The 26,586-nt window shown below is 47.0% G+C and overlaps 1 protein-coding gene across 1 annotated transcript in view; it reads left to right on the top strand.

Annotated features, from left to right (window-relative positions):
- TEX11 (testis expressed 11) overlaps window positions 1-26,586 on the top strand; it is a 1,801,876-nt gene that overhangs the window by 82,055 nt on the left and 1,693,235 nt on the right. Inside the window, exon 2 of the mRNA XM_040406306.1 lies at window positions 18,982-19,066. Within this exon, the coding sequence (XP_040262240.1) occupies window positions 18,982-19,066 (85 nt within the window). The remainder of the gene's footprint in view (window positions 1-18,981; window positions 19,067-26,586) is intronic.

The raw sequence follows: 26,586 nt of genomic DNA, 5'->3' as shown, positions 1-26,586 counted from the left end.
CGCAGCCCAGGGACTATGACTGTCCCGGATTATATTAGAGTCTTTCATCTCCTGTATCATCTTTTTCACAGACTGATACGTAGTAGGGGGAATAGGTCTGTGCCTCTCCTTGATAGGAGGATGAGAGCCAGTGGGTATGGTATGTTGGATTACACTGACCTCTCCGTAGTCCGTGGAGTGCTTGCTGAAAGTCTTGTGATGTTCCCTCGCCAGATTCAGAACTCCCTCTATTTGCTCCTTCGGGGTGGATTCGTTCCCCACATGAAGCTCTTGCCACCAGGATGTGGTAGGGGCGCTGGCAGTGGCGCTGCTGCTCTGTGCGGTCTGGAACGTCTCCGTGGCAGGCAGACGAATCACATCCTGGAAAGACACCTGGAAAAGCTGAGCAACGGGGCAGTGCTTAAAAAGAGTAACAGGGTGATAACCAAAATTAATTAAACGGACAGGCACTTTACCTTGGGACACGGTCACCAGACTCTTGGCTGTTCGTACGAAGGGATGATTCTCAATTTGGATAGGCTCCACTAGGGCTTGATAGTGGCCCTGGATCCCTAACACCGCACGGCACCACAGGATGATCTGGGAATTCGGAGGCAGAATTACCGGCCGGTTATCCCGGATCCGGAAAGTACAAATTTCTCCTTTTTTGTTGGCGAACCTTTGTTGAGCACACAGCACGCTGATAGTTTTTTGAATGACCCTTCTGGAAGCAGGCGAGGCCGTGGATATAGTTTGATTCAAAGCTTCAAGCACGTCGGAGTAACAGTTTTTAAGGACATTAGTCCCTAGGATCACAGGGTGTCCTCCTTTATCTCCTGCTTGTACCACAATCACACCTTGCTGTGGTAAGGTGGCCTCTCCCACCTGAAGAGTAGGTTCCCAGTACCCATGGACTTTCACTGGTTTACCATTGCTGGCAATGATATCTAGCCAGGACTCCGGTGGCTGGGTGAGGAGACTTGAATCCCAGAACTTGTCAAAGGCAGGTCGTTGGATGGTGGTGACCTGTGACCCAGTATCCAGCAGGGCTTCAAAGTGTATCTCGTTGATACATATTTAAATTTTTGGACGGGATCCTACGTATTTAGGCATCCAGCTTGGATCCTTTGGACCTACTGTTCTACCTCCCGAGGGGCGGTCCTCTGCCTCAGGGGTTGCCCGTTTAACTGCCAGCACATTGATTCAGTATGTCCATCTTTTTTACAATAGTGGCAAACAGGCTGTTTTCGATTCCTAGACCGGTAACTCGGTCGTCCATCAGGTTCCTTTGGGTATACATCCCTATATGCAGGTAGGAGCCTTGGGGGAAAAGGGCCTTCATCCTCTAACAACAATGGTCTCTCCCACTCTATTTTCTTGCATACTGTAACGGAACGCCTAGCACCCCGACCAGGTACCTCTGTCGATAGATGCTCCTAGTGCTTCCAGAGGACTCCAAGTACTCCACTTGTCACCGTCAGCACTGCAGACCCCACGAACCGCCGCAGCTTGGTTGGGGTCTCACCGTCCTCCACCCACGCTGGACCCAAGACCGGGCTTCAGCTTCCAGTGGGTGAACCTCTCCTAAATCCAGAGACAGGAACCAGGAGCAAGCTCTTACAAGAGCTTATACTCAGGGGAGTATTGTGATATAGCAATCCCCAAGAGTGTAGTTATTCCATCCCCCAAACATGAGCCAAGACTTCATGAAGGTATAAAACAGGAACTCTCTTTATTTTAACACACAAGCATTTTATACACATCTCCCAACAATGTTACCACCCACAGGGTTTTGTAAAAACAGCCAATCACATGTACCTACAGTATTCAACCTTCCCAGCAATTGTACACAAAATCCCCTGCCCTCTATCTGTAACACAAAACACAAAATACAATTACCAAACATAATGGACTAACTTGACCCCTGGTCTAATTCGTGGGGGTGAGAGTTCAAGTTAGTCCAAGTCCTTTGTGAACAAATGAGGCCTGGCTGATGAGAGGGCCCATAATCCTGGGGCAAGAGGCGGGCACGCAGCCCCCTCCAAAACCCAGTGGCGAAGTTGGTTTCGTCACACATCTCCCCCTCCCAGGGAAGACTAACCAGATACCTGACCTCACGGTCAGTACCTGAGTTAGTCTGGCAGTCCACCCACAACCCAATACTGGATCTGTTGAATTTTGGGGCCTGGCTCTGTTCTGTATGTCCCCAGCTGTTGAGTGGGCATCTGCGACTCCTTGCTTCCTTGTGGTTCTCTACCTTGGAGCTGTAGGTACTTGGTGGGCAGAGGCCGACTGCGCTCTGCCCAGATGCCAGCTCTTCCGCTGGGGTAGCCAGTGGGGAGTCAGCCTCTGGACACGAGGATAGGGGAGGGCAGAGGCCGACTGCGCTCTGCCCAGATGCCAGCTCTTCCGCTGGGGTAGCCTGTGGGAAGTCCGGCTCTGGAGAAGAGGATAGGGGAGGGCAGAGGCCAGCGGCGCTCTGCCCTGATGCCAGCGCTTCAGCTGGGGTGCATGGTGCCAACTCCTGCTGGGTAGTAACTGAATGGTTAGGGCAGAGGCCAGCGGCGCTCTGCTCTGATGCCAGCTCTTCTGCTGGAGAGGGGTCAGTGGGGTTTAAAGCCTTACCCACTACCCTCAGTATTGGGCTGGGAGAGAGCTGTGGAGGGGGGCTATCACTTACCCCCTCCTCTGGATACCCCATCTGCCACTGGGGAGAGAGACCAGCTGTCTCCCCTACCAGTGATTCTGGTTGTTGCAGAGATGAGGGACCGACAATCTCCTCTCCCTGTACTCCCTGGGGTTCCTCCCAGTACCAGTCTATGAAGTCCCCTACCTCCACAGTTTGTGAGGAAGTAGGGGATACCTCAGCTGTGACTTGCCAGGGGTAGGGCTGCAGGTCTGGGCCTGGTATCCAACTGTCTTGTATGTTGCACTGGGCTTGAATGGAGCGAAACAACAGTTGATAATCTTGCTCCAGCTCCCACTCCCTTTGGACCAGAAAGGTCAGATCTGCCCTCACCCCACTATTTGTAGGCCAATTGTGCAAGTCCCACCTGTAGTCAGTAATGTCCCAAAATCTAGACTCTTCTGTGCTCCCAAAGTCAATGTCTTCAAAAGACTCCCACAATAACCCAGGGCAATTATATTCCTCACCTTCGGGCTTGGCGTACTCCTCCATCCATGGAGACTGTCGTACTGTGTCCCACCATAGTGCTTGGTAAGCGTCATCCAGCCAGGTTTCCTGCCATACCAGTGTCTCAAGCTCTGACACCCACTCCGTCAATGGTTGCTCTCCCAGTAGAGGTAGTCGCAGCGCCAATCGCATTCGCAATCTCTGCTCCTCACTGGGAAGACTCTCACCCCTCCGACGCTGCACGTACTCCAGGGCCTGGTGCCATACGCCTTTCCGCTCTGCATCCCTGTAATCTGGGTGATCTTCCTCATGGAATGCTGTGCAGGAACCAACGGCATCCATATTGCTGTAGCCAGGGGCGCTGTACGGATACTAGCGTTGCCCTCAATATACTCCACGAACTGTGTCTCCGAGCTGCTTCCCCTCACACTAGGACGCCATCCCACTGCTTGCCACCAATGTAACGGACCGTTTCCGCAGACAAGGGGTTAAAATCCATTTAGGCGATAAGCCCCTTTCTGAGAGACAGGCCCAGCTACTGCAGGATACTCAACCTCCCGAACTGGATACAAAGTAGCACTCCAAACTGGAACCTCACGAATAGCTGCTAGCAGACGAACAGGGATCAGCTTACACTTCTGGCAATCGGTCTTCTAACAGCATACAGCGAATCCCCCCAATAACGAGACAAGGCTCCGTGTTGAGGGTCAAGCAGTGGTCTGACTGTACTTCACGTACAGCCTCTTTTATTCATAAACCACAAACATAGTACTGCCCACAGGGGTTTGAAATATAACCAATCAGTAATTTACAACACATACAATGATACAACAGCAACCAATCGTTCACGCCCCCAGAGGACCAGAATGAAGACTGTGACATAGGACAACATATCCCCACAATGCATCATGGTCTCCTCCTCTCTATCCCGGAGACAACCTGAGGAGCAATCCAATTATCTCTGAGGACAAAGGGAGATCGCCAATACACATGTGAGGACAACAGAACAGACATCACCATTTAAACACACAATGGGACAATGGCACAATAGAAACACACCCAGCATTTTCCTCCCAAGCTGACAAGTTACACTTATTATAAATTGTTACAACTTTGTGAGTTTACATTGGCCATACATATATCTAACATCAACTTAAACAGTATAACTTTGGACAAACCTATCCAAAATTCACTTGAATAGGTTCAGGGGTTTAAAAGTTAGTATATGGCCCATAATCCAGGGGCAAGAGGCCAGCAGCCAGTCCTCTCCAAAACCCAGTGGCGAGGTTGGTTTTGCCACACATACTTTCTCTAAGCTCAGAGTGAGATGGTTCACCTGCTCCATTAGTGCTGCCACTACATCTGTTATTGGGGCCTGAGTGGCTTGACTGACTCCAACCGGCCCCACATTGACAATCTTTTGTTGACAAGCCTGAGGTTCAGGTGAGGCTGCTGGCCCTGCGGCCGGGTTCTGGCCTAGAATACTGATGGCCAGCTCTTTAAAGTCCAAAAATGCACAATTGGGGTGTTGAGCTGACAGCATCCTCAGCTGGCCCTTTAAATGCTCAGTACTTATACCCGCAATGAACTGCTCTCTAAGGGTCCTGTCCTGGTCCTCAGCTTCTTTGGGGTCCACCTGGACCACAGCCCTCAGGGTCTCTTGCTAGGACAGAGCGAAATCGCGGAGCGACTCCCCAGGATGCTGCTTCCTGCTGAAAAATCGCATTTTAACTTCGGACACCGTTCTGGCCTCAAATGTGGTGCCAAGGCGATCAAAAATCTGCTCCAGGCTACTCTTTTCAGAACGGGGCCATGACATAACTTTCCTGCGGGCGGCACCTTCTAACTGAGCTAGGAGGATCTCCATTTGTTGTTCAGCAGATATAGGGTAGAGCCGGAATAAGGCCAGTATCTGGTCTCTAAAGTCCTTTAATTTATGGGCTTCCCCTGAATATCGTGGGAACCAGGGGGCCCCAAAATAATACGGCATGGTCAGTGGCATCAGGCTTGATGCTGCCGCGGCGGCAGGCGACCTATTATCAGCTGCGGGCACTTTGGTAGTTACATCAGGGGCCACTTGCCCTGCTCCTTCAGGTGCTGACATAGTGTTGCTAGATGGGTATGGCCCTTTAAATGACAGCAGAGCGGACTGGAGCTAAAATGTCAGATTCTGGGGCACACTCTGTATGTAGAGACCAGGCTTGATGGTTAATGAGGTGTGTGACGAAACCAACCTCGCCACTGGGTTTTGGAGGGGGCTGCGTGCCCGGCTCTTGCCCCAGGATTATGGGCCCTCTCATCAGCCAGGCCTCATTTGTTCACAAAGGACTTGGACTAACTTGAACTCTCACCCCCACGAATTAGACCAGGGGTCAAGTTAGTCCATTATGTTTGGTAATTGTATTTTGTGTATTGCGTTACAGATAGAGGGCAGGGGATTTTGTGTACAATTGCTAGGAAGGTTGAATACTGTTGGTACATGTGATTGGCTGTTTTTACAAAACCCTGTGGGTGGTAACATTGTTGGGAGATGTGTATAAAATGCTTGTGTGTTAAAATAAAGAGAGTTCCTGTTTTATACCTTCATGAAGTCTTGGCTCATGTTTGGGGGATGGAATAACTACACTCTTGGGGATTGCTATATCACAATCCTCCCCTGAGTATAAGCTCTTGTAAGAGCTTGCTCCTGGTTCCTGTCTCTGGATTTAGGAGAGGTTCACCCACTGGAAGCTGAAGCCCGGTCTTGGGTCCAGCGTGGGTGGAGGACGGTGAGACCCCAACCAAGCTGCGGCGGTTCGTGGGGTCTGCAGTGCTGACGGTGACAAGTGGAGTACTTGGAGTCCTCTGGAAGCACTAGGAGCATCTATCGACGGAGGTACCCGGTCGAGGTGCTAGGCGGTCCGTTACATTGGTGGCAAGCAGCGGGATCGTTCCTACAGCCAGAAGGACAGCTACAGGAGACACCATTTTTGTGGATTCTACAATTTAAGGACAACGCATGTCCCAGTACAGCGTCCCTGACAGCAGCAGGATGGAACCAGCAGTGTTATACGAGGAGGAGGACCTGGATGGCCGGGATGCATTAAGGAAAGGCATCTGGTACCAGGCCCTGGATAATCTACAATAACAGCGGGGTGAGAGTCTCCCCAGTGAAGAGCAGCGGTTGCAGAAGCAAGTGGCCCTGCAGATGCCCTTCCTGGGAGAGCAGCCCCTGGAGGAATGGGTGAAGGAACTAGAGCACCGGGTATGGCAGGAGCTTTGGCTGGAGGATGCCTACCAGGCGCTTTGGTGGTATATGGCACAGTATATACCCTGGACAGCCGAACATGACAAGCCAGAGGGAGAGGAGTTTTATGGTCCTGGCTTGTTATGGGAGTCCTTTGCAGAGCCTGACTTCGGGAGCCCTGCACAGTCCAGACTTCAGGACATTTTCTATGAGAAGGAGGCTAGGCACGAGTGGGATGACCCCCATGAGGTAGAGCAAGACCTGGCTCACCTAGCAACCCTGGAGTGGGAACTGGAGCAGGACTACCGAGATCTCTTCCACTCCATTGAGAAGGCTCAGCAGGACGGTAAGGTGACAGACCCAGATCCAGACCCATTCAGCTGGGCAGATATTGTAGAGTGTTACTGGGGAGGACCCCAGGTGGCCGGTAGAGATGGGACCGAGGTCTCTCCACCGGTCCTGCAGGGAATTGGGAGCCCAGTCTCCATTCCCCAGCGGCAGTGTGAAGTGCAGGGAGAGGAGAGCAGCGCCCTCCCTCCCCAGCGGCAGGCTGAGTACAGGGGGCAGAGGTAGTTGTTCCTGCCCCCCAGCAGCAGAGTGATATGCCGGGAAGGCAGTGTGAAATGCAGGGAGAGGAGAGCAGCGTCCTCCCTCCCCAGCGGCAAGCTGAGTTACAGGGGGCAGAGGTAGTTGTTCCTGCCCCCCAGCAGCAGAGTGATATGCCGGGAAGGCAGTGTGAAATGCAGGGAGAGGAGAGCAGCGTCCTCCCTCCCCAGCGGCAGGCTGAGTTACAGGGGGCAGAGGTAGTTGTTCCTGCCCCCCAGCAGCAGCATGATTTTTTGGGAATTGGGAGCCCAGTCTCCATTCCCCAGCGGCAGGCGGAGTTACAGGGGGCAGAGACAGTCGGTCCTGTCCCCCAGCGGCAGAGTGTCCAGCAGGGAATAGAGAGCCCAGTCTCCTTTCCCCAGCCGCAGGACACTGTATTGGGAGCGGAGACAGTCGGTCACCCTCCCCAGCGGCTGGAAGTATGTATGGGAGAGGAGCTCGTTACCCCCTCTCCCCAGCGGCAGCTTAACGCACCAGGGGGAGACAGTAAGCCCCACAACAGTGCAGATGGGACCGTGGTCTCTGCACTTTTAGCACAGGGGGTAGAGACAGTCGGTCTCCCCCTCCAACAACCAGGCTCCAACCAGGCTTCTTCCGTGGTAGCGCTGGCACCAGGGCAGAGTACCGCTGATCCCTGCCCACAAAGCAACCTCCACTCCAAGCCAGGGAGCAACACAGAGACCGGGAGTACCAGCTTCCAACATAACCTTGGTGGACTCACTGGACAGAGACAGGCTACTAAATTCAACAGGTCCAGTATTGGGTTGTGGGTGGGCTGCCAGACTAACTCAGGTACCGACCGGCGTGAGGTCAGGTATCTGGTTAGTCTTCCCTGGGGGGGGGGGGGGAGATGTGTGGCGAAACCAACCTCGCCACTGGGTTTTGGAGAGGACTGGCTGCTGGCCTCTTGCCCCTGGATTATGGGCCATATACTAACTTTTAAACCCCTGAACCTATTCAAGTGAATTTTGGATAGGTTTGTCCCAAAGTTATACTGTTTAAATTGATGTTAGATATATGTATGGCCAATGTAAACTCACAAAGTTGTAACAATTTATAATAAGTGTAACTTGTCAGCTTGGGAGGAAAATGCTGGGTGTGTTTCTATTGTGCCATTGTCCCATTGTGTGTTTAAATGGTGATGTCTGTTCTGTTGTCCTCACATGTGTATTGGCGATCTCTCTTTGTCCTCAGAGATAATTGGATTGCTCCTCAGGTTGTCTCCGGGATAGAGAGGAGGAGACCATGATGCATTGTGGGGATATGTTGTCCTATGTCACAGTCTTCATTCTGGTCCTCTGGGGGCGTGAACGATTGGTTGCTGTTGTATCATTGTATGTGTTGTAAATTAGTGATTGGTTATATTTCAAACCCCTGTGGGCAGTACTATGTTTGTGGTTTATGACTAAAAGAGGCTGTACGTGAAGTACAGTCAGACCACTGCTTGACCCTCAACACGGAGCCTTGTCTCGTTATTAGGGGGATTCGCTGTATGCTGTTAGAAGACCGATTGCCAGAAGTGTAAGCTGATCCCTGTTCGTCTGCTAGCAGCTATTCGTTAGGTTCCAGTTTGGAGTGCTACTTTGTATCCAGTTCGGGAGGTTGGTGTATCCTGCAGTAGCTGGGCCTGTCTCTCAGAAAGGGGCTTATCGCCTAAACGGATTTTAACCCCTTGTCTGCGGAAACGGTCCGTTACAAGGTGCCCTGGATGTTGCAGGTGTTTTGAGTGCCTGAGGCAAGGTCCCTCTAAGAATCGTGACGCCAGTGCCTGTAACGGTGGCACGCCGATTTATAGTTGTAGTAATTGAGGTACACAGATGGTATGGTGAACCAGACTTTGCTTTACTTGGAACAACAGTTCAACTTTGTACAATAAGCTGATAATACAGTCCCTTGCATCAAGTGTTTCACAAGCAGGCTTACATCAACAATGGCAGGTATATTCCTTGCAAGATACTCAGAGGATAAACGACTAATGCTTCTTAGACCAGGCTGCACTAATTCACAGATATTCTGGCTGGCTGTATCCCAAGGCCTGTATGCCTAAATGCTGGCTTTTATCCTTGGCAAATAATCTTCCTCCCGTATTTATCCTTGCACTAACTTTATTGTTTTTCTGCCCATCAGCTTACTTGTCTTAGCTGGATACACTGGCCCTGCTTGGCTTGAGGGTAACTGCAGGTTTCTCCCAGGAGGCAAATTCTCTTCTACTGGGGTGACTTCTTCTGAGCTAAGCTTAGACTCAGGAACTTCAGGCTGACTAGGTTGCACTTCTAGCCACCTGGACTACACTGACTCTTCCCTGTCTGGGCCTACCTATATATACTCAGGGCTCTCTAGCTCCCTCTAACGTCTAGGAGACTGAACTACACCCTAACAGGCCTGACACCCAGATAACACAGGGAAATGAACATTAAACATCACATTAATGCAATAGACATGTTAACCCTTGTGTAGTGCCCACCCTTACTAGTGGGACACTACATATAGATCACCCGGAACCCCTTTTTTAAAATATGATACACAACATCATCATCCATCAATATGGTAAGGTTGTACGAAAATAGGATCGCGCTGCAGATATTCCTGAAGTCCTCTTTCACACCATGCGGTTTTACACCATCAAATCCTAGCACGGGACGAAATGTAAGTGTAAGTACTTCCTCCCCTCATCCAAACAAAGTTAGACTTGTAATCAGCATATCAAAATTTAAAATCTCCACGCTACCCGACCCAGGTTTCGCTGCTTGAGCTTCGTCAGGGCGTCTACTTAGCCCCAATCACGGTTGTTTTTAATCACTTTATTAGCCCTCCCTCTCCCAGCATTCCAGCATGTAAAACTTTAGTATCAACCATACATAATACATAAAATAATTTTGACCCACATCACTATACTAGGATCTGCAGTGCGAAAAGTCCAGGCAACGTATCAGAGACCTTTGTTTCTTTATACTAATATGGGAAGGTATTTGTGTACGATATTTTTTATCAGTTCGTATTGGTTACTATATTGTAAAACTATCGTAGGTCTCATATCACTTATCCTCTTTGGTTTTTCTTGTAATAATTCAGATTGTTGCTTAGTAGCTACAATATTTCTAGCCCTTGACAGTTGCCAATTCTTATATCCCCCCTTCTGTAATCTCCTAATGGTGCTACTGACCTGCATCTCATATACCTCTGATGAGCTGCAGTTTCTCTGGCTCGAATGAGCTCACCCACAGGTGTTGCTTTAATTGTATGTTGTGGGTGGAAACTGTCAGCATGGAGGACAGCTTTACCTGCTGTTGTTTTGTGAAAGGTGGTGGACATGATTGTCTCACCCACCCTACCCATTAATTTGAGATCTAAAAACATGATATCAGTAGGGTGGTAATAGTGGGTGAATCGCAAATTAAACGGATTGTTGTTTATACAAACACTGATATAGCAGACACGTCTCCCTGCCACACAAATAGCAGGTCATCAATGTATCTGCCATACACCTGTACGCACCCTTCAAATAGATTGTCACTGTTGTAAAGGAACAATTCCTCCCAATACGCCATAGTGAGGTTTGCCAATAAGGGCAAATATTTCACCCCCATTGACACTGCCTCCCGTTTCAAGTAAAATATCCCTTGAAACAAAAAATAATTATGTTTCATGAGGAAAGAAGTCACTTGCAGTACAAACTCACATAAAACTAGGGTATAAGAACTGTATTTCTGCAATTGAAAAGTGAGGGCCTGCATGGCAACTTCATGTGGTATGGATGTACAGTATATAGAGCAGAGACATCACAGGTCAGCCATACCATGTCCTCACTCCACTGCCTATTAGTCAAATTGCATGACACATCTTTGCTGTCCTTTAGGAAGCCCGGCAGCCTGTAAACAAGATGTTGTAACAGACTCTCCAGCCACCCCAATCATTTCAAACACTGAACCAATCCCACTGACAATAGGTCTTATTGGGGGGTCAGTGGTGGATTTATGCACCTTGGGTAGTGAATGGAGTATGGGGGTCACTGGATCAGCAACATACAAATAATCTGCTACCTTAGGGCTCATGAACAGGACCTTATGTATTTAGCGGTCCTCAAAAAATGGATCCGCAAAAAATACGGATGATGTCTGTGTGCATCCCGTATTTTGCGGAACGGAACAGCTGGCCCCTAATAGAACAGTGCTATCTTTGTCTGTAATGTGGAGAATAATAGGACATGTTCTATTTTTTGGCGGAACTGAAATACAGACGTACAGAAACGGAATGTACACAGAGAAACTTCCATTTTTTTGTGGACCCTTTAAAATGAACGGTTCCGCATACTGTCCTAAATAGAAACGGAACGGACACGGAAAGAAAATACATTTGTGTGCATGAGCCCTTAGACATCAAAACCCCTAGGGACACATTAACAATTGCTTGTTTTTTTGCTGTATAGTGTGAATGGGTTCCTGAGGGAGCATGCGATAAATCGAGGTATCACACAGCATTTTGTATACACCTGACCTGTATTGTTCGTAGCTCATGACAACGACTGTACCCCCCTTGTCAGCCATCTTTACCACAATGTTATCCATAGATTGTAGTTGTTTAAAAGCAAGAAATTGCTTTAGGAAAGGTTGCAATAAGGGGGGACAAACGTGCCCAGGGTAGACTGTCTGTTACGCAGGAGCCTACCTTTCTGGAAAGAACTAGCGGTGCGCGGGTTGATGGAGTGGTAGCAGGCAGTCAGCACGGAGTGAAGGGGGGGGATGCCCTACTCGGCGGTGTGGCAATTTTTCATCAAACCATCAGAGGATGCAATAGTGGATTATAATAGGGGCGTTTGGGTCGACATCTCTTTGGGGCCCAACGTCAACCCCAAACGCCCACATTGAAGAATACATTCTGCAGAGCTAAGCACTGCAGTGTCAACCTAAGCTGCACAGCCGCACAGCTTCTATTTCTGGCCATTCTATAAGTGGCATACGTGTCCGTGCTGCTGTGCCCTCACCAGAAGAGGAGGAGGTCAGAGGAGCAGCGGCAGGAAGGAGGAGGATGCCCCAGCTTTGAGCTGTGGACTGCAGAAACCATCTGACTCATATTATCTTAACCAGAGAGTTTTCACTGGGATCTCTGTGGTGTTACATATGACTGCAGGTGACATCTACTACATTTTCTGTATTCAGACAGTTATCACTGTGTGATATGAGGTGTTAGAGAGTTATCACTGTGAAACAAGTAAGGTGGATGTTTCCAGCAGGTCTATGTAAGGATATGTAGAGAGAATCTCTAAATCGCACATCCTCATACCTATGCTTCTGATATACAACTGTTTTCAATTATCAGCATTTCTTATGATAAAACATGGCTATATGAGCGCTGTGCGGCTGCTGGATCCCATTGCCTGCTGGAGCGGTGTGGAGGCGTGTTGGTCGCCGCACGGCTCTGCGCCATGGTTAGAGTAGGTTCCCACTTAAATTAGAGGCATCCTTGTCGCGGTAAGTGGGCCTATGCGCTTTGATCAAACTGTATACTAATTGCCTCTTTATAGTGCACAGCAAATGATTGATAGCATCGCTGTATAGCCATGTTTTATCATAAGAAATGCTGATAATTGAAAACAGTTGTATATCAGAAGCATAGGTATGAGGATGTGCGATTTAGAGATTCTCTCTACATATCCATACATTCCAGCAGGTCTATGTAACACCACAGACAACACGGTGATATCTCTGAGTACAGATAATGTAGTAGATATCACCTGCAGTCCTATGTAACACCACAGTGATAAGTCTCTGGGTACAGATAATGTAGTAGATGTCACATGCAGTCCTATGTAACACTATAGATTACACAGTGATAACTATCTGGGTACAGATAATCTAGTATATGTCACCTGCAGTCCTATGTATTACCACAGATAACACAGTGATAGCTCTGAGTACAGATCAGGGGAAGTGCTAGGGTCTCAAAAGATCCGGGGCCCAAGCCCCAATGCATATGGCCTAATTCTCTAAGTCGAACCAACCGACCCCTACGCCCGCTATAGCTATACAGCTATACAGCAGCACATACCTCTCACATCCAGTTTCTCCCAGGTGACGTCTCCTCTGATGTAGATGTTCTCGTCATCATCTTCTCCATTCCGTCCGGACAACTTCTCTCAGCCGTGTCTCGTCTCTACAGAGTGACACACAGACATCTTAGCTTCCTCATTTTTCTGTACCCCCAAATACTATCCTGATGAAAAATGAGTGCCCCCCATAGTAATAGTGCTCCTCATAGTCCCATCAGTAGTAATTCCCTTCTAGAATGCACTCATTAGTAATACTGCCCCCTACAGTGCCCCCAATTGTGATAATGCTCCCCAAGAGTACCCCCATTAGTTGTGCCCCTAGTAGAAATAAGGCCCCCCTATTGTTTCCCCAGTGGTAATAAAGCTATCTACTGACCCCTCAGTAGTAATAAGACCCCCACAGTGCTCTTAGTAGAAATAATGTCCCTCCTATAGAGCCCCCAGTAGTAATAAGAACGCCTAATGTCTCCTAAAATACCCCCACAGTGCCCCCAGTATTTATAATGCCCTCTACTGTTATAATGCTCACCCTGAAGTGCCCCAGTATTTATATTGCCCCCTACTGTTATAATGCTCGCCCTGAAGCCCTCCCAGTATTTATAATGCCCCCTGCAGTGCCCCCTGTAGTTATATTCCTCCATTTACTGTCCTCAAAAATTATAATTCTTAAGCCCCTCCACCATACAGTCCCATGTAAATAACATTATTTCCCTTCTAAGTCATAGAGTGCCATGTAAATACCATCACACCATCTCTCCAGCCCCCTCCAACATACATTCCCATGTAAATAACATCCCTTTCTATCTACAGCCCCCTATAAAATACAGTCCCATGTAAATAACATCACACCATCTCTCCTGCCCCCTCAATATACAGTCCCATGTAAATAACATTACCCCCTCTTCAGCCGCCTTCAACATACAGTCTCATGTAAAGAACATAACCCCCTCCCCAGCCACCTCCAACATGCATTCCCATGTAAATAACATCACTCCCTCAACTTTCAGTCCCATGTAAATAACATCACTCCACCCACTGTGCCATGTAAATAACTTCCCTCCCTTCAACCCTAACATACAGTCCCAGTTAAATAACTAGTTGTATCTAGCAGACAGGCAATATATTTGGGGCCTAGGACAAAACATCAGGGGCTCAGGCCCCAAATGTTTTAACCTAGCAATGCCCCTGGTACAGATAGTGTAGTAGATGTCACCTGTACTCCTATGTAATAACACAGTCATAACTCTCTGGGTACAGATAATGTAGTAGATGTCACCTGCAGTCCTATGTAACACCACAGATAACACAGTGATAACTCTCTGGGTACAGATAATGTAGTAAATGGTACCTGCAATCCTATGTAACACTACAGATAACCTCTTCAGGATAGGTCATCAATATGAGACTGGTGGGGGTCTGACTCCCAGCACCCCTGCCAATCAGCTGTTTGAGGAGACTGGGGTGCTCCAGTGAGCGCTGAGGCCTCCTCGCTGCATACCAAGCACAGCGCTGTGCATTTGATAGTGGCCGCATTTGGTATTGTGCTCAGGATGTGCTCATTCACTTGGATGGGACTGAGCTGCTCCTAGGCCACGTGACTGATGATTGTGATGTCACTGGCCTAGGAAGAGGCAATGGCGCTCATGGGGTACTGCAGTCTCTTCATACAGAAAAAAAACCTATTGGCAGCACACAGAAGGGGGGATGTGAAGGAAAAATGGAGAGAGGGGCCCAAGTTGGGTAGACAGCCCTGGGCCTATGATGCACATATTCCGCCACTGGGAGAACATCAGCATGGCCATTTGTAGAATCTGTGGGCAGAAGATGAAGTGTGGCCAGGGTGCCAATGTTGGCACCATGGCCCTGCATCAACACATGCAGCATAACCATAAAGTAGCCTGTGAAAATCGTGGCGCTAATGTAGCGGTACAGCCTGACTCAGCAACCGCTGCATCATCCAGTGGCCTGCGCCCTTTCTCCAGCAGTCAAGGCTCCTCCATTTCAGCAGAAGGGAGCTGTGTTTCCTTCCTATCATCTACTGGTCCTGATGCTCCTCCTCCTCCTACTCCTCATCACTCGTTTCATCAGCAATCAAACACCGAGGCGATTGAAAAAAGACAACAGTATGCGTGCACTCATCCAACAGCGCAGAAGCTGAACGTGCTCCTGGCCAAGTTGCTGGTACTACATTTCCTCCCTTTCCATGTGATGGACTCTGCACCTTACAGAGAACTAATGGCTTGTGCCGAGCCAAGGTGGAGAGTCCAACGCCGTCATTACTTATCCAAAAAGGCTGTACTTATCCAAAAAGGCTGTACCATGCACACGTATGTTGAACAGAAGGTGGGCCAGTCACGCTGTTCTGCACCTGGTTTGCCTGGGCAAACGGAGTCATACCGGGGATGAACTGCTCTGCGTCCTTCAAATCGAATCCTCACTAACTTAAAATCGAACCATCGTCACTGACAACGGGAAGATCATCGTGTCAGCACTACGACAAGGAGGGCTGGCCCATGCGCTCTGCATAGCGCACGTCTTTAATCTGGTTGTAAAGCGGTTCCTCAAGTCTTCCACCCAACTGCAAGACAACTGTGCATGCACTTCAGCCAAACTTACACTGCAAAGCAAGTGCTCCTTGAGCTGCAAAGACAGAACAGAGTTCCCCTACATTGCTTATATGTGACATTTCCACCCGTTAGAACTCCACCCTCCACATGTTGGACCTACTATATGATCAGAGGAAGGCTGTAAATGATTTCTTGATGATGCAGGCGGACAAGAGCATTCCCCTGTGTAACTTTGACGTTAGCCAGTGGCAGTTCATGCGTGACACCTGCCGTTTGCTCAGGCCCTTTGAGGAGGCCACTTTATTTCCACAGATGCTGATAAATCTGGCTGACCAGAGGACAGGAGACGTGGTGCCTACATCTCACGGCCACCTGAGCCCTGTGGAGGCTGAACTGGAGGAGGAGGAGGACATTCATGCACAAGCATTGTACAGTATACAGAAATCGGTGGTTTTTCTGCACAAGTGACAGGAGAAGAGGAGCTAGAGGGCAATGAGGAAGACCATGCAGATGATCCCGGCACACCATGCAGTATGCAGTGGAGATGGAGGTAGGGAGTCCCTCCAAATACCTTGCGCAAATGGCACATGGTCAGTTGCTTGCTCTGATGAGCACTTTTCTTCACCTGCCTAGTGAAGAAACCACCCACCAGCAGCAGCAAGACATGGAGCAGAATCTGAACCAGCAGGTGTTGGCATACTTGGACTGCACCCTGCCATCCCACTTGAAATATCCACTGGACTACTGGGCAGCCAAACCTGATTTGTGGCCGCAACTGGCCAAGTTTGCCCTGGACAAGCTTTCCTGCTTGGTAGTAGTGTGGCAGAAGAGCAAGTGTTTATTTCCGAGGGGGGCATAGTTACCCCAAAATGTGGAGATGCTGACCTTTGTGAAGATGAATCAGGCGTGGATCAGCCAGGATTTCCACATGCCAGTGCCTGATGCATCAGACTAGATCATTCAGGGTGCCACACCCAAACTTTGTCAAACGAGACCCGTTTCTTCTGGCCACCTGCTTTAGCCACTATTCGGATGCTGCCATCCGCCTAATGCCACACACCTGATGCCATGTGCTCCTACTGCCACCCACCATCTTGTGCTGTTACTGCCACTGCTTTTGCCCCCCACCTTACCACTCTGTGACTGGGTCAATGTGTTGACTCCTCATGCTGTTGCCAGTTCACCACTCTGTGACTAAATCACTGTGTTGACTCCTCATCCTATTGCCACCTCACCACTCTGTGATTGGGCCACTGTTTTGACTCCTCTTGCTGTTGCCACCCTCCCCTCTCTATGACGGGGCCACTATTGTCCCTGTTTGGCCTTGTTGAGATCACCATTTATTTTACCCTTCTGATCTGTCAGAAGGACGGGAAAATGAGAAACACAACACATCCTGTCTTTGAAGCATCCGTAAGTCCTGTATCACACGGTCCCTATTTTGTAGCAGGGTATGCTCATGATTTGGAAGCCAAAAGCAGGATTGGGTAGGAAACACAGAAGACATGCAAACTTTCCAATCACATGTCATCTCTGTTTTTTTTTTGGTCTTAGCAATACTGATGGATTACTGAGCAAATGTTGACCGTGTGAATGCGGATGCTCAAAAGACAGGATCCTTTTTTTTTGGAGTTGTTCATATGACTGATGAGAAGAAAGCAAAATAAAGAGTGAAATCAACGCAAACTTACTGCTGACACCCTCTCCAATCTATAAGATTACCCTCTCCACTCTGTCAGGGGGACACTACTTGTCTCAGCGTGTAAGAGAACAGGTTCTGTAGAAATCTATGTGGAATCCGCTGCCGACAGTGTAAAAGGAGTGGGCTCTTTCACTCTATAGTACAATCTTGAGCCACTGCACGGTTCTTTATACCTGGCACAAACCTTGACTTGTAAGACTGGTTCACTGAGTTCACACTTGAGTTATTTGGTAAGTTTTGGCCCCGTAACTGACCAAATAAGTGAAGTGTGAAGTGATTCTAAGAGTAATGCCTGTCATCTGCATGTCATACTGACTCACAGTACTGTTTTACTACCACAGCGGACTCCCTATGCATGTTTCTGCAATGCACAGTGTTTTACACCAATATACAGGCTCTCAGCAGCCAGGAAATAGCTATTTTTTAACGCGATACGTCATGAATAACTTTAGATTGAATCTAATCTTTTTGAGAAACTCTGCGAACAGTCCGAATCAAATTTCTGGCGAATTCGCTCATCTCTAATGACAATGTCCCAAACGGGCCAGTGCGGCACATCCTGGATCACGAGCCGTACATTGTGCATATGATCCAGGCCTGGCTACAAACCTCAATGTATGTGGGTTGCACCAGTGCAGTCCAGCAGCCTCGGGCGCTGTCAGCAGTATGCGCCTGAAGTTGCCTACCTGCGCAGGTGCAACCCGCGTACATTGTGGGAAGCAGCCGGGCCTGAATAACATGAACAATGTACTGCATGTGATCCAGGAAGTGCCCGGAGCCTAATTACATCTGGGAGCACAGCTCAAGTATCAATACTAGGGATGAGCGAATCGACTTTGGATGAAACTTTGTTCTAATACTGTACGAGCAGGAGCTCCGTACAGTATTAGAATGTATTGGCTCAGATGAGCCAAAGTTATTGCTTTGCGAAGTCTCGCGTAATAACTTCATAAATTAATTTGTACTGTAAAAAACCATTTCCCAAACTCGGGTTCGGTTCCAAGGTACCAAGGGAGCAATAACTTCGGCTCATCTGAGTCAATACATTTTAATACTGTACGAAGCTCCGTATTAGAACGAAGTTTTATGCGAATCGACTTTGGATGTTTTATCCGAATTCGATTCATTCATCCCTAATCAATGCAATAATTGTAAGGCTACATTCACATGAACGTGAGTGAACGTGGTGTTTTGTGGACAAGAATAGGACATGTTCTATTTTTTGGGGGGGGGACTGCGGTACGGTGCAACGGATGCGGGCAGCACACGGTGTGCTGTCCGCATCTTTTGCGGTCCCATCAAAATGAATTGCGGAACGGATGCGGACTCATTCATACGGTTGTGTGAATGTAGCCTAAGCCACATAAATGGGGGCACATTAGTCAAAAAGAAAAAGACGGATATACCCCATAACAGCCGTTTTTCTTCACTGTCGTGTGAATGTAGCCTTACATATCCCAGGTACACAGGCCATAAGCCCAGTGCCATCTTTTCAACCTCCTGTCCCTGAAGCTAGGATCACCTATCCTTGTGCTAAGGCTGCATAAAGCCCATACTGCTCCTTAGATGGAAATGAATCCATCTTTCTTGTTCCTTATTCTCATCTGTGATATACAGTATCAATCTAACCCACTTCTTTCATAAATCTTTTTTTTTTTTGCTTTTATAGGATAAAAATGTGACAATTGAATATTAAATAAGTATTGTCCTTTTATCTTGTAGACAGAGGAATGTGCAATTAACCTGTGGAACTGGGGAGTCACTAAGAAATCTGAAGATTCTATCACAAAAATGGAACAAGCTATGGGTAAATATTGCCTGTGATCTGTTATGCATATGTTTTCACTTTGCTTGCTGTATATATAAAGGGGTTATCCATCCTTTGCAGAAAATAATAAAACAGCCGCCAAGGTACCGGTAATAAAATGTTATCTTTTTTTTTTCTTTTTACCAAACCCCTGCCGATCAGGCCCAGTTGCTCTACTGGCGTCATAGCTTCCATTGCTGATTCCAGTAATATGGCACATGACCGGGGAGCATCCGCGCAACTGTGCTGGATTGGTGGGAGATTGGAGAGATGAGTACCTTTTTTTAAGGTTATTTTATAATATTTGCTGGTGTTTATATATTTTCTCATTTAACTCATATAATCCTTTAGTGGCCAGCCTGTTTTGGGCCTTAAAATGGTTTTCAGAGATTTAAATACTGATGACCTATCCTCTGGATAGGTCATGTTTTGCTGATAAGAGAGACTTCAGGTTCGGATACTCTTTAAAAAGAGACTCCTAACTGAAACTACAGCTACAATTCAAAGGAAGGTTTATAATATGATTTTATTAAATATAATAAGTAGTATATACATATAGCAATATAATGTCCTTCTTTTGCACTTATCTATAGACAGAGGATAAAGAAGATAATACACAATTAAATCAACAGTTTAATTGAAGTCCTGACTAGAGCATGCTGCAGGCACCCTACAGACTTTAATTGGATCAGAGGGCTGATGTGATACTGATATCATAAGGGGCTGAGGTTAAAGCCTGTATTAAATGTGAAAATTGAATGAAAAATCGTAATACAGTTCTCAAATGAGCAACCTTTGCACTGTGTGATAGTTTCCAGCGATAACAAAATCATTCCATTCTCACTCATCGTGATTTTGAGCATGCCTAAAAACTCTCGTTCATTGAGTGCATATCTGAGCGTTTAATAAATCCACCTCCATGAGCTTTAATCTTTGTGTGTAATATATGCATTGACGAATCATTAAAGGGGTTAGCCACTTTCCGGCTAGTGTTGATCAATGTGTTTGTAAGATGATTATATAGCACTTACTAATATTTCATAAGGTATTTTCTCTTGTTGGCCAAGTCTTTTGTGCTGTCCACATAGCAGCCTTGTCCATAAAATGGCTGCTGATGGAGGGTCATGTGACCAGGCAGATCACTCAGTCTCCTCTATTCAAATACACTACACCTGCAATAAATTCTCCAATTCTCAAGTGCAGATGGCAGATTTTTATGTATTTGAATGGAGAAGGATGAGTGATGTGCCTAGAGTTATTTTTGCCTGGTCACATGACCCTCCATCAGCCACTGTCTCAAGGACAGATCTCCTGTGTGAACAGCACAGAAGATTTGCCCAACAAGGGGACACAACTTATGAAATATAGCAAACAGCACAGAAAATAAACAAAGGCCATATTAGTAACTGTCATATGATCATCTTACATACACATTGATTCACATTAGCCAGATAAAAAGTTTATAACGATCGAATTACTGATTTTTACAGCTACCATTGCTCTGTGTAATGTGAGCACTTTCAAACGCTAACGAGTTGCTAACTATTTGATCGTCAGTCATCGTCGGTACGAAATCTACTTGTTTAATACAGCCTTAAGCCATAATATTAATTAGCTCACAGACCCCATGTACACGACCATATCCGTTTTGCGGTCCGCAAATCACAGATCCACAAAACATGGATACTGGCCATCTGTGTTTCGCATTTTCCGTTCTGCATGTCCCGCCTATTGCCTCTTTTTTTGCGAGACTATGGAATGGACGGATGTGGACAGCACACTGTGCGCTATCCGCATTTTGTGCAGCCCCATTGAAATGAATGGGTCTGCATGTGGATCGGATGTGGACCAAAAATACTGTCGCACGCATGGAGTCTAAGGTGGATACTAGTGCTACTTTCTGTCACTCAGTAGAATTTATTATTATTACATGCAACATTGTAATGAAGTTCAAGCTACAATGCTAGCTAGCATCATCCACTGCTCACATATGAGTATATAGCTGTCAGTATATAGTTCTGATATAGTGGGGGGAGGTCACACCATATTGATACTAATAATAAAAGTTAAAGGGAACCTGTCACCTGGATTTTGGGTATAGAGCTTAGCAGGGCCGGTGCAAGGATTTTTGCCGCCCTAGGCAAGATAAAAATTGCCGCCCCCCCCCCCTTATCAGATGATCTGCCCATATCATGTTCCACCCCTTTCTCAGCATTTAAATTAAAAGAACTGCTATGTTTCCCTTAGGGTTAATCAAGCTCTCTTTTTGCGGAATGGAATTGCGGACCCATACATTTCTATGGGTGCGTCCCCGATCCGGAATTGCGGACCCGGATCCGCAATTCCGATCCTGAAAAAAATAGAACATGTCCTATTCTTGTCCGCAATAGTGGACAAGAATAGGCATATTCTCTTAGTGCCGGCAATGTGCGGTCCACAAAATGCGGAACGCACATTGCCGCTGTCCGTGTTTTGTGGATCCGCAAGACACACACGGATGGAATGGACCCTAAATGTGAGGTAAATTAGTTTCCAATGTAGTATTAATAATTAAACAATTACATAATAAACATATTGCATTGTCTACTTACCACCAGGACAATAGGATGATCTGGTCTCTGGCTGCAGTCTGGCTCTGGGGACTCCCTTGTCACTCTCTTCTCCCCCCTCCCACCCTTGTCACTCTCTTCTCCCCCCTCCCACCCTTGTCACTCTCTTCTCCCCCCCCCCCCTTGTCACTCTCATTTCCTCCCCCCCTCCCTTGTCACTCTCATCCCCCCCTCCCTTGTCACTCTCATTTCCTCCCCCCCTCCCTTGTCACTCTCATTTCCTCCCCCCCTCCCTTGTCACTCTCATTTCCTCCCCCCCTTGTCACTCTCATTTCCCCCCCCCCCTTGTCACTCTCATTCCCCCCCCTTGTCACTCTCATTCCCCCCCTCCCTTGTCACTCTCATTTCCTTCCCCCCTCCCTTGTCACTCTCATTCCCCCCCTTGTCACTCTCATTATTCCCCCCCTTGTCACTCTCATTATTCCCCCCCCTTGTCACTCTTATTCCCTCCCTCCCCCCCCCCTCCCTTGTCACTCTCATTCTTCCCCCCCTTGTCACTCTCATTCTTCCCCCCCTTGTCACTCTCATTCTTCCCCCCCTTGTCACTCTCATTATCCCCCCTTGTCACTCTCATTATCCCCCCCTTGTCACTCTCATTATTCCCCCCCTTGTCACTCTCATTATTCCCCCCCCCTTGTCACTCTCATTATTCCCCCCCCTGTCACTCTCATTATTCCCCCCCCTTGTCACTCTCATTATTCCCCCCCTTGTCATTCTCATTATTCCTCCCCCCTTGTCACTCTCATTATCCCCCCCTTGTCACTCTCATTATCCCCCCCTTGTCACTCTCATTATTCCCCCCCCCCCTTGTCACTCATCATTCCCCCCCCCCCCCCCCCGCCTCTAATGTAGCGTGGCCGAGCTCTGTCCGGTCCGCGGTACAGGAGCATTTGTTTCCTGTACCCGGCTGGACTGAAAGGAAGTGCACACTAAGTGAGCACTTCCTGTCAGTCCGGCCGGGTACAGGAAACAAAAGCTTCTGTACCTCGGACCGAACAGAGCTCGGCCACGCTACATTAACAGCACAGAGCAGACACAGAATGACAGCAGGCGCAGGCAGGCTGCGCAGCACTGAGCTGGCGGCCGGAGATTCTTTAGAGCGGCAAGCGCTCAGCCTCAGCCGCTCAGGCGGCGCAGCATGAAGGGCGCCGCCGGCCGGCCGCCCGAACTTATATAATCAAAGTTTTTTTTGTTTTTTTTAAACCGCAACGGGCGCCCCCTGCTAAATGGCGCCCTGGGCGACTGCCTAGGTCGCCTTACTGGTGGCGCCGGCCCTGGAGCTGAGGTCATGGGCTGCTAGATCGCCGCTAGCACATCCGCAATATCCAGTCCCCATAGATCTGTGTGCTTTTATTGTGTCAAAAAAATATTTTATAGATATGTCAATGAACCTTAGATGAGTCCTGTCTCCTCCATGCTTCAGAGATGAGTCCAGCATTCTCTGACTCTGAGCCCAGCCACGGCCACTGTGAAGGAGCTCAGCCCGCCCCGCATCCTCCGAATCTCCTCCTTGCTCCCCGACGTCACAAAGCTAGAATGCCGTAATCTCGCAATGCGCGCGCTAGTGCATGCGCAGTTCATTCCCTGAGGCTGATGCCAGCACAGGGAAGGAACACTATGCCGATATTGTACATGCGCTAGCTTGCACATCGCGAGATTACGGCGCTCTAGCTTTGTGACGTCGGGGAGCAAGAAGGAGATTCGGAGGATGAGGGGCAGTGCTGGGCTCCTTCACAGTGGGCGTGGCTAGGCTCCGGAAACGTTAGTAGCCTCATTTACATATCTATTAAATCGTTTTTTTTTACACAATAAAAGCACAGAGAGCTATGGGGAATGGATATTGCGGATGTGCTTGCAGCTATCTAGCAGCCCATGTCCTCAGCTCTATACCCAAAATCCAGGTGACAGGTTCCCTTTAAGTTTTAAATTCACACATATTGGGTTAAGTGGGTTTAGCCGTAGCTTTTTTTTTTTCATATAATTCTCTATAACCCTACCCCACCATCTGCTACATGCAGACCCTAGGTTAGACAAAAAAAATAAAAAATAAATACTCACCTCTTGTCTTGTGCTCTAGGCACTACCGTCATTCCTGGTCCACTGCTCTCTTCCTCCAGACGCCCCCGCTGCACTGTGACCCTTGATAAATCTGGCACAAAGAATGCCAACATAGACCCAAGCAAAATAGACTTTAAATACTTTATTACCCTCATGATAAATTTCACATTGGGTTTTTATTTCACCTTTAACACTTTTCTTCCTGTCTCTGGGGGAGATGTTTTTTATATTATGAGCAAAGTCAGGCTGTTTTAGGATCCCCAGTCATAGATTCTGTCAAAAAAAGATGGCAAAAATAGTGTAGCATGCTGCACTATTCTTTTTGCGCTATTCTTTTTTTATTTTTAAACGATGAACCTCTTTATAGAAAATTTGGGTGCCACTGGTGTCCATCATGTAACAGATGTAGTTATTTTCATTTTTCTGTTCCTATAACAAAATGGAAAAATAGAAATGCAAGCACAAATTGAACCTTCCCTCAGTCAGCAGCAAAACAGTATCTCAATGGCAGGTCACTCTGTGTGAAGACTGGAAACATTTAAAGTAGCTTACCTAGCTTACAACTTGATATAGAGGGGCATACAGGCAGATACTAGTAAAGGTAACCTCTCAGACATGAGACTGGTAATTCCACCCACAAGCCTGGATACTATAAAAACAACTGTGCTGCGTATACAGTAGCTAGTCAAGATAATTAGAATGAAAAAATGCTGCTTATCAGTTATGGTGGCACCATTTGGTGAGACTCTGTACTTTGTATTCTGGAAGATAACGTTCTGCAGGCATCCGACAAACCAGGAATAGGGCAATCAGACTGTCAGATACTAAAATGTTATTAATCATTCAGCACCACCCCAGCCTACACTTTGCATTGTGCATTGCAATTTTAGGCTTGTGCTCAGCTATCATGAAAACCCATGAAGCTCCTGACGTACAGTTCTTGTCACTTCCAGTAGCAGTTTGCTTCAGCTGAGCTTAATTACTGTGGTTACTGCTTGAAGTTCCACCTTACAAGAATAGCACTTACAGTTGACAGGAGCAGATCTAGTTAAAGGGGTTGTCCCACGAAAAATATTCTACAGTTTACAAAGCACTACCTGGATCTGAATACTTTTGTAATTGCATGTAATTAAAAGTTTTGTATAGCCACTGAGTTATTTAATAAAAGTGTAATTACACTTACTGGTAATTGTTTTTCCTGGAAGTTTCCAGGACGGCACTGTTGAGTTGACCCCGCCCCTAACTTGGACAGGAAAAACATACAGAGAGGTAAAATTTTCACTACCCACCTCCTCTTCAGTGGATTTTTTATAACCTTATTTGGTGGAATTTAGTTTGACTACTCTGAGCTTCAAGCACTAGTTTTTTATATTTACTAAAATATAGAGACAAACAGACCAAAACATTTTTTTGGGGGGAAAAGGGAAAGTATGGGGTGCCGTCGTAGAGACTTCCAGGAAATACAATTACCGGTAAGTGTAATTACACTTTGTCCCAGTCGTCTGCACGATGGCACCCTTGAGATATAACAAAGATTAGATCCTTTAGGTGTGGACTACTGCTTGAAGGTCTTTACATCCAAACTAAAGCTCCCTATTCGAAAAAAACATCTGTCTTGTAGTGTTTAATGAAAGCATGAGTAGACTTTCAAGTAGCCACCCTACAAATCTGCTTTAATGAGGCAGAAGCTGTCTCTGTCCAAAAGGCTGACATGCCTCTTGTGAAATGAGCTTTGAAACCCTCCAGAACCTGTTTGCCCTTTGTCTTATATGTTTCCCCAATAGCCTGTCTGATCCATCTAGCTATAGAAGTTTTGTCTGCCTTTCTACCTCTATTTGAACCAGCAAATTGAACAAAAAGATTTCTGTTCTTTCTCCATTTCTCAGTTTTTTGCAAATACATTAATACTGATCAACTCACATCAAGATTGTGAAATTCCTTTTCATTCTCATTTTTTTGGATTATTACAAAAAGATTCTATGATTAATTCTTGAGATCTATGAAATATGGACACAACTTTCAGTAGAAAGGAAGGGTCTAATATGAAAACGAGCCTTTCCTCAAAGGATTGAAAATATGGAAAGACTGTGGACAGCACTTGTAATTTGGAAATGCTTCTTGTGGAGGTAATAGCTAATAGAAAAATGTTTTCCAGAGTCAACAACTTAATATGAATATCCTATATGGCTCAAAGTGAGCTCCTGTGAGAACGTAGTACTAAAGTACTAAATTCAGATTCCAAGGAGGAACTAGATTGAGTATGCTTGGTCTTAAACATTCTGCTGCCAAAAGAAACCTAGACACTAGTATTTCTTCAGAAAATTTGTAATAGAAAACACTTAAGGCTGCTGATTGAACTTTGAGCTTACTAGGTTTCAGGTCTAATTCTATAATGTCTATTTGTTTCATTACACACCAAGTAGAAAACTTCTTCAACACTGGACCTTGGGATACCAAGAGAGGGAATTGTGACAACTATAGGGGATCTGTAGAACTAATTTCCTTTAGTAGTAAGAACCATGCTCTTTTGGGCCAGTAGGGGGCTAACAGTATTTTCTTGGCCTTCTCTTTCTTGATTTTTTGCAACACTTTTGGTAGTATACTGAGAGGAGGGAATGTGTGAAGGAGATGAGAAGTCCACTTTATTGAGAATGCATCTACGAATGTTGGAAGATCTTCTGGCTGTAATGAGCAAAACTTCTTTAGCTTTCTGTTTCTCCTTTTGCCAAAGAGATCCGTTTCTGGAAGACCCCATGTATTCACTATCACTTTGAATGCTTGATCTGCTAGACACCATTCTCCTGGGATAATTACATTTCTGCTTAAGAAATCTGCCCACATGTTCTTTTTCTC

This window comes from Bufo bufo, chromosome 8 (genome assembly GCF_905171765.1).
Source record: "Bufo bufo chromosome 8, aBufBuf1.1, whole genome shotgun sequence".
NCBI lineage: Eukaryota > Metazoa > Chordata > Amphibia > Anura > Bufonidae > Bufo > Bufo bufo.
This window is presented reverse-complemented; position numbering and strand designations above follow the sequence as displayed.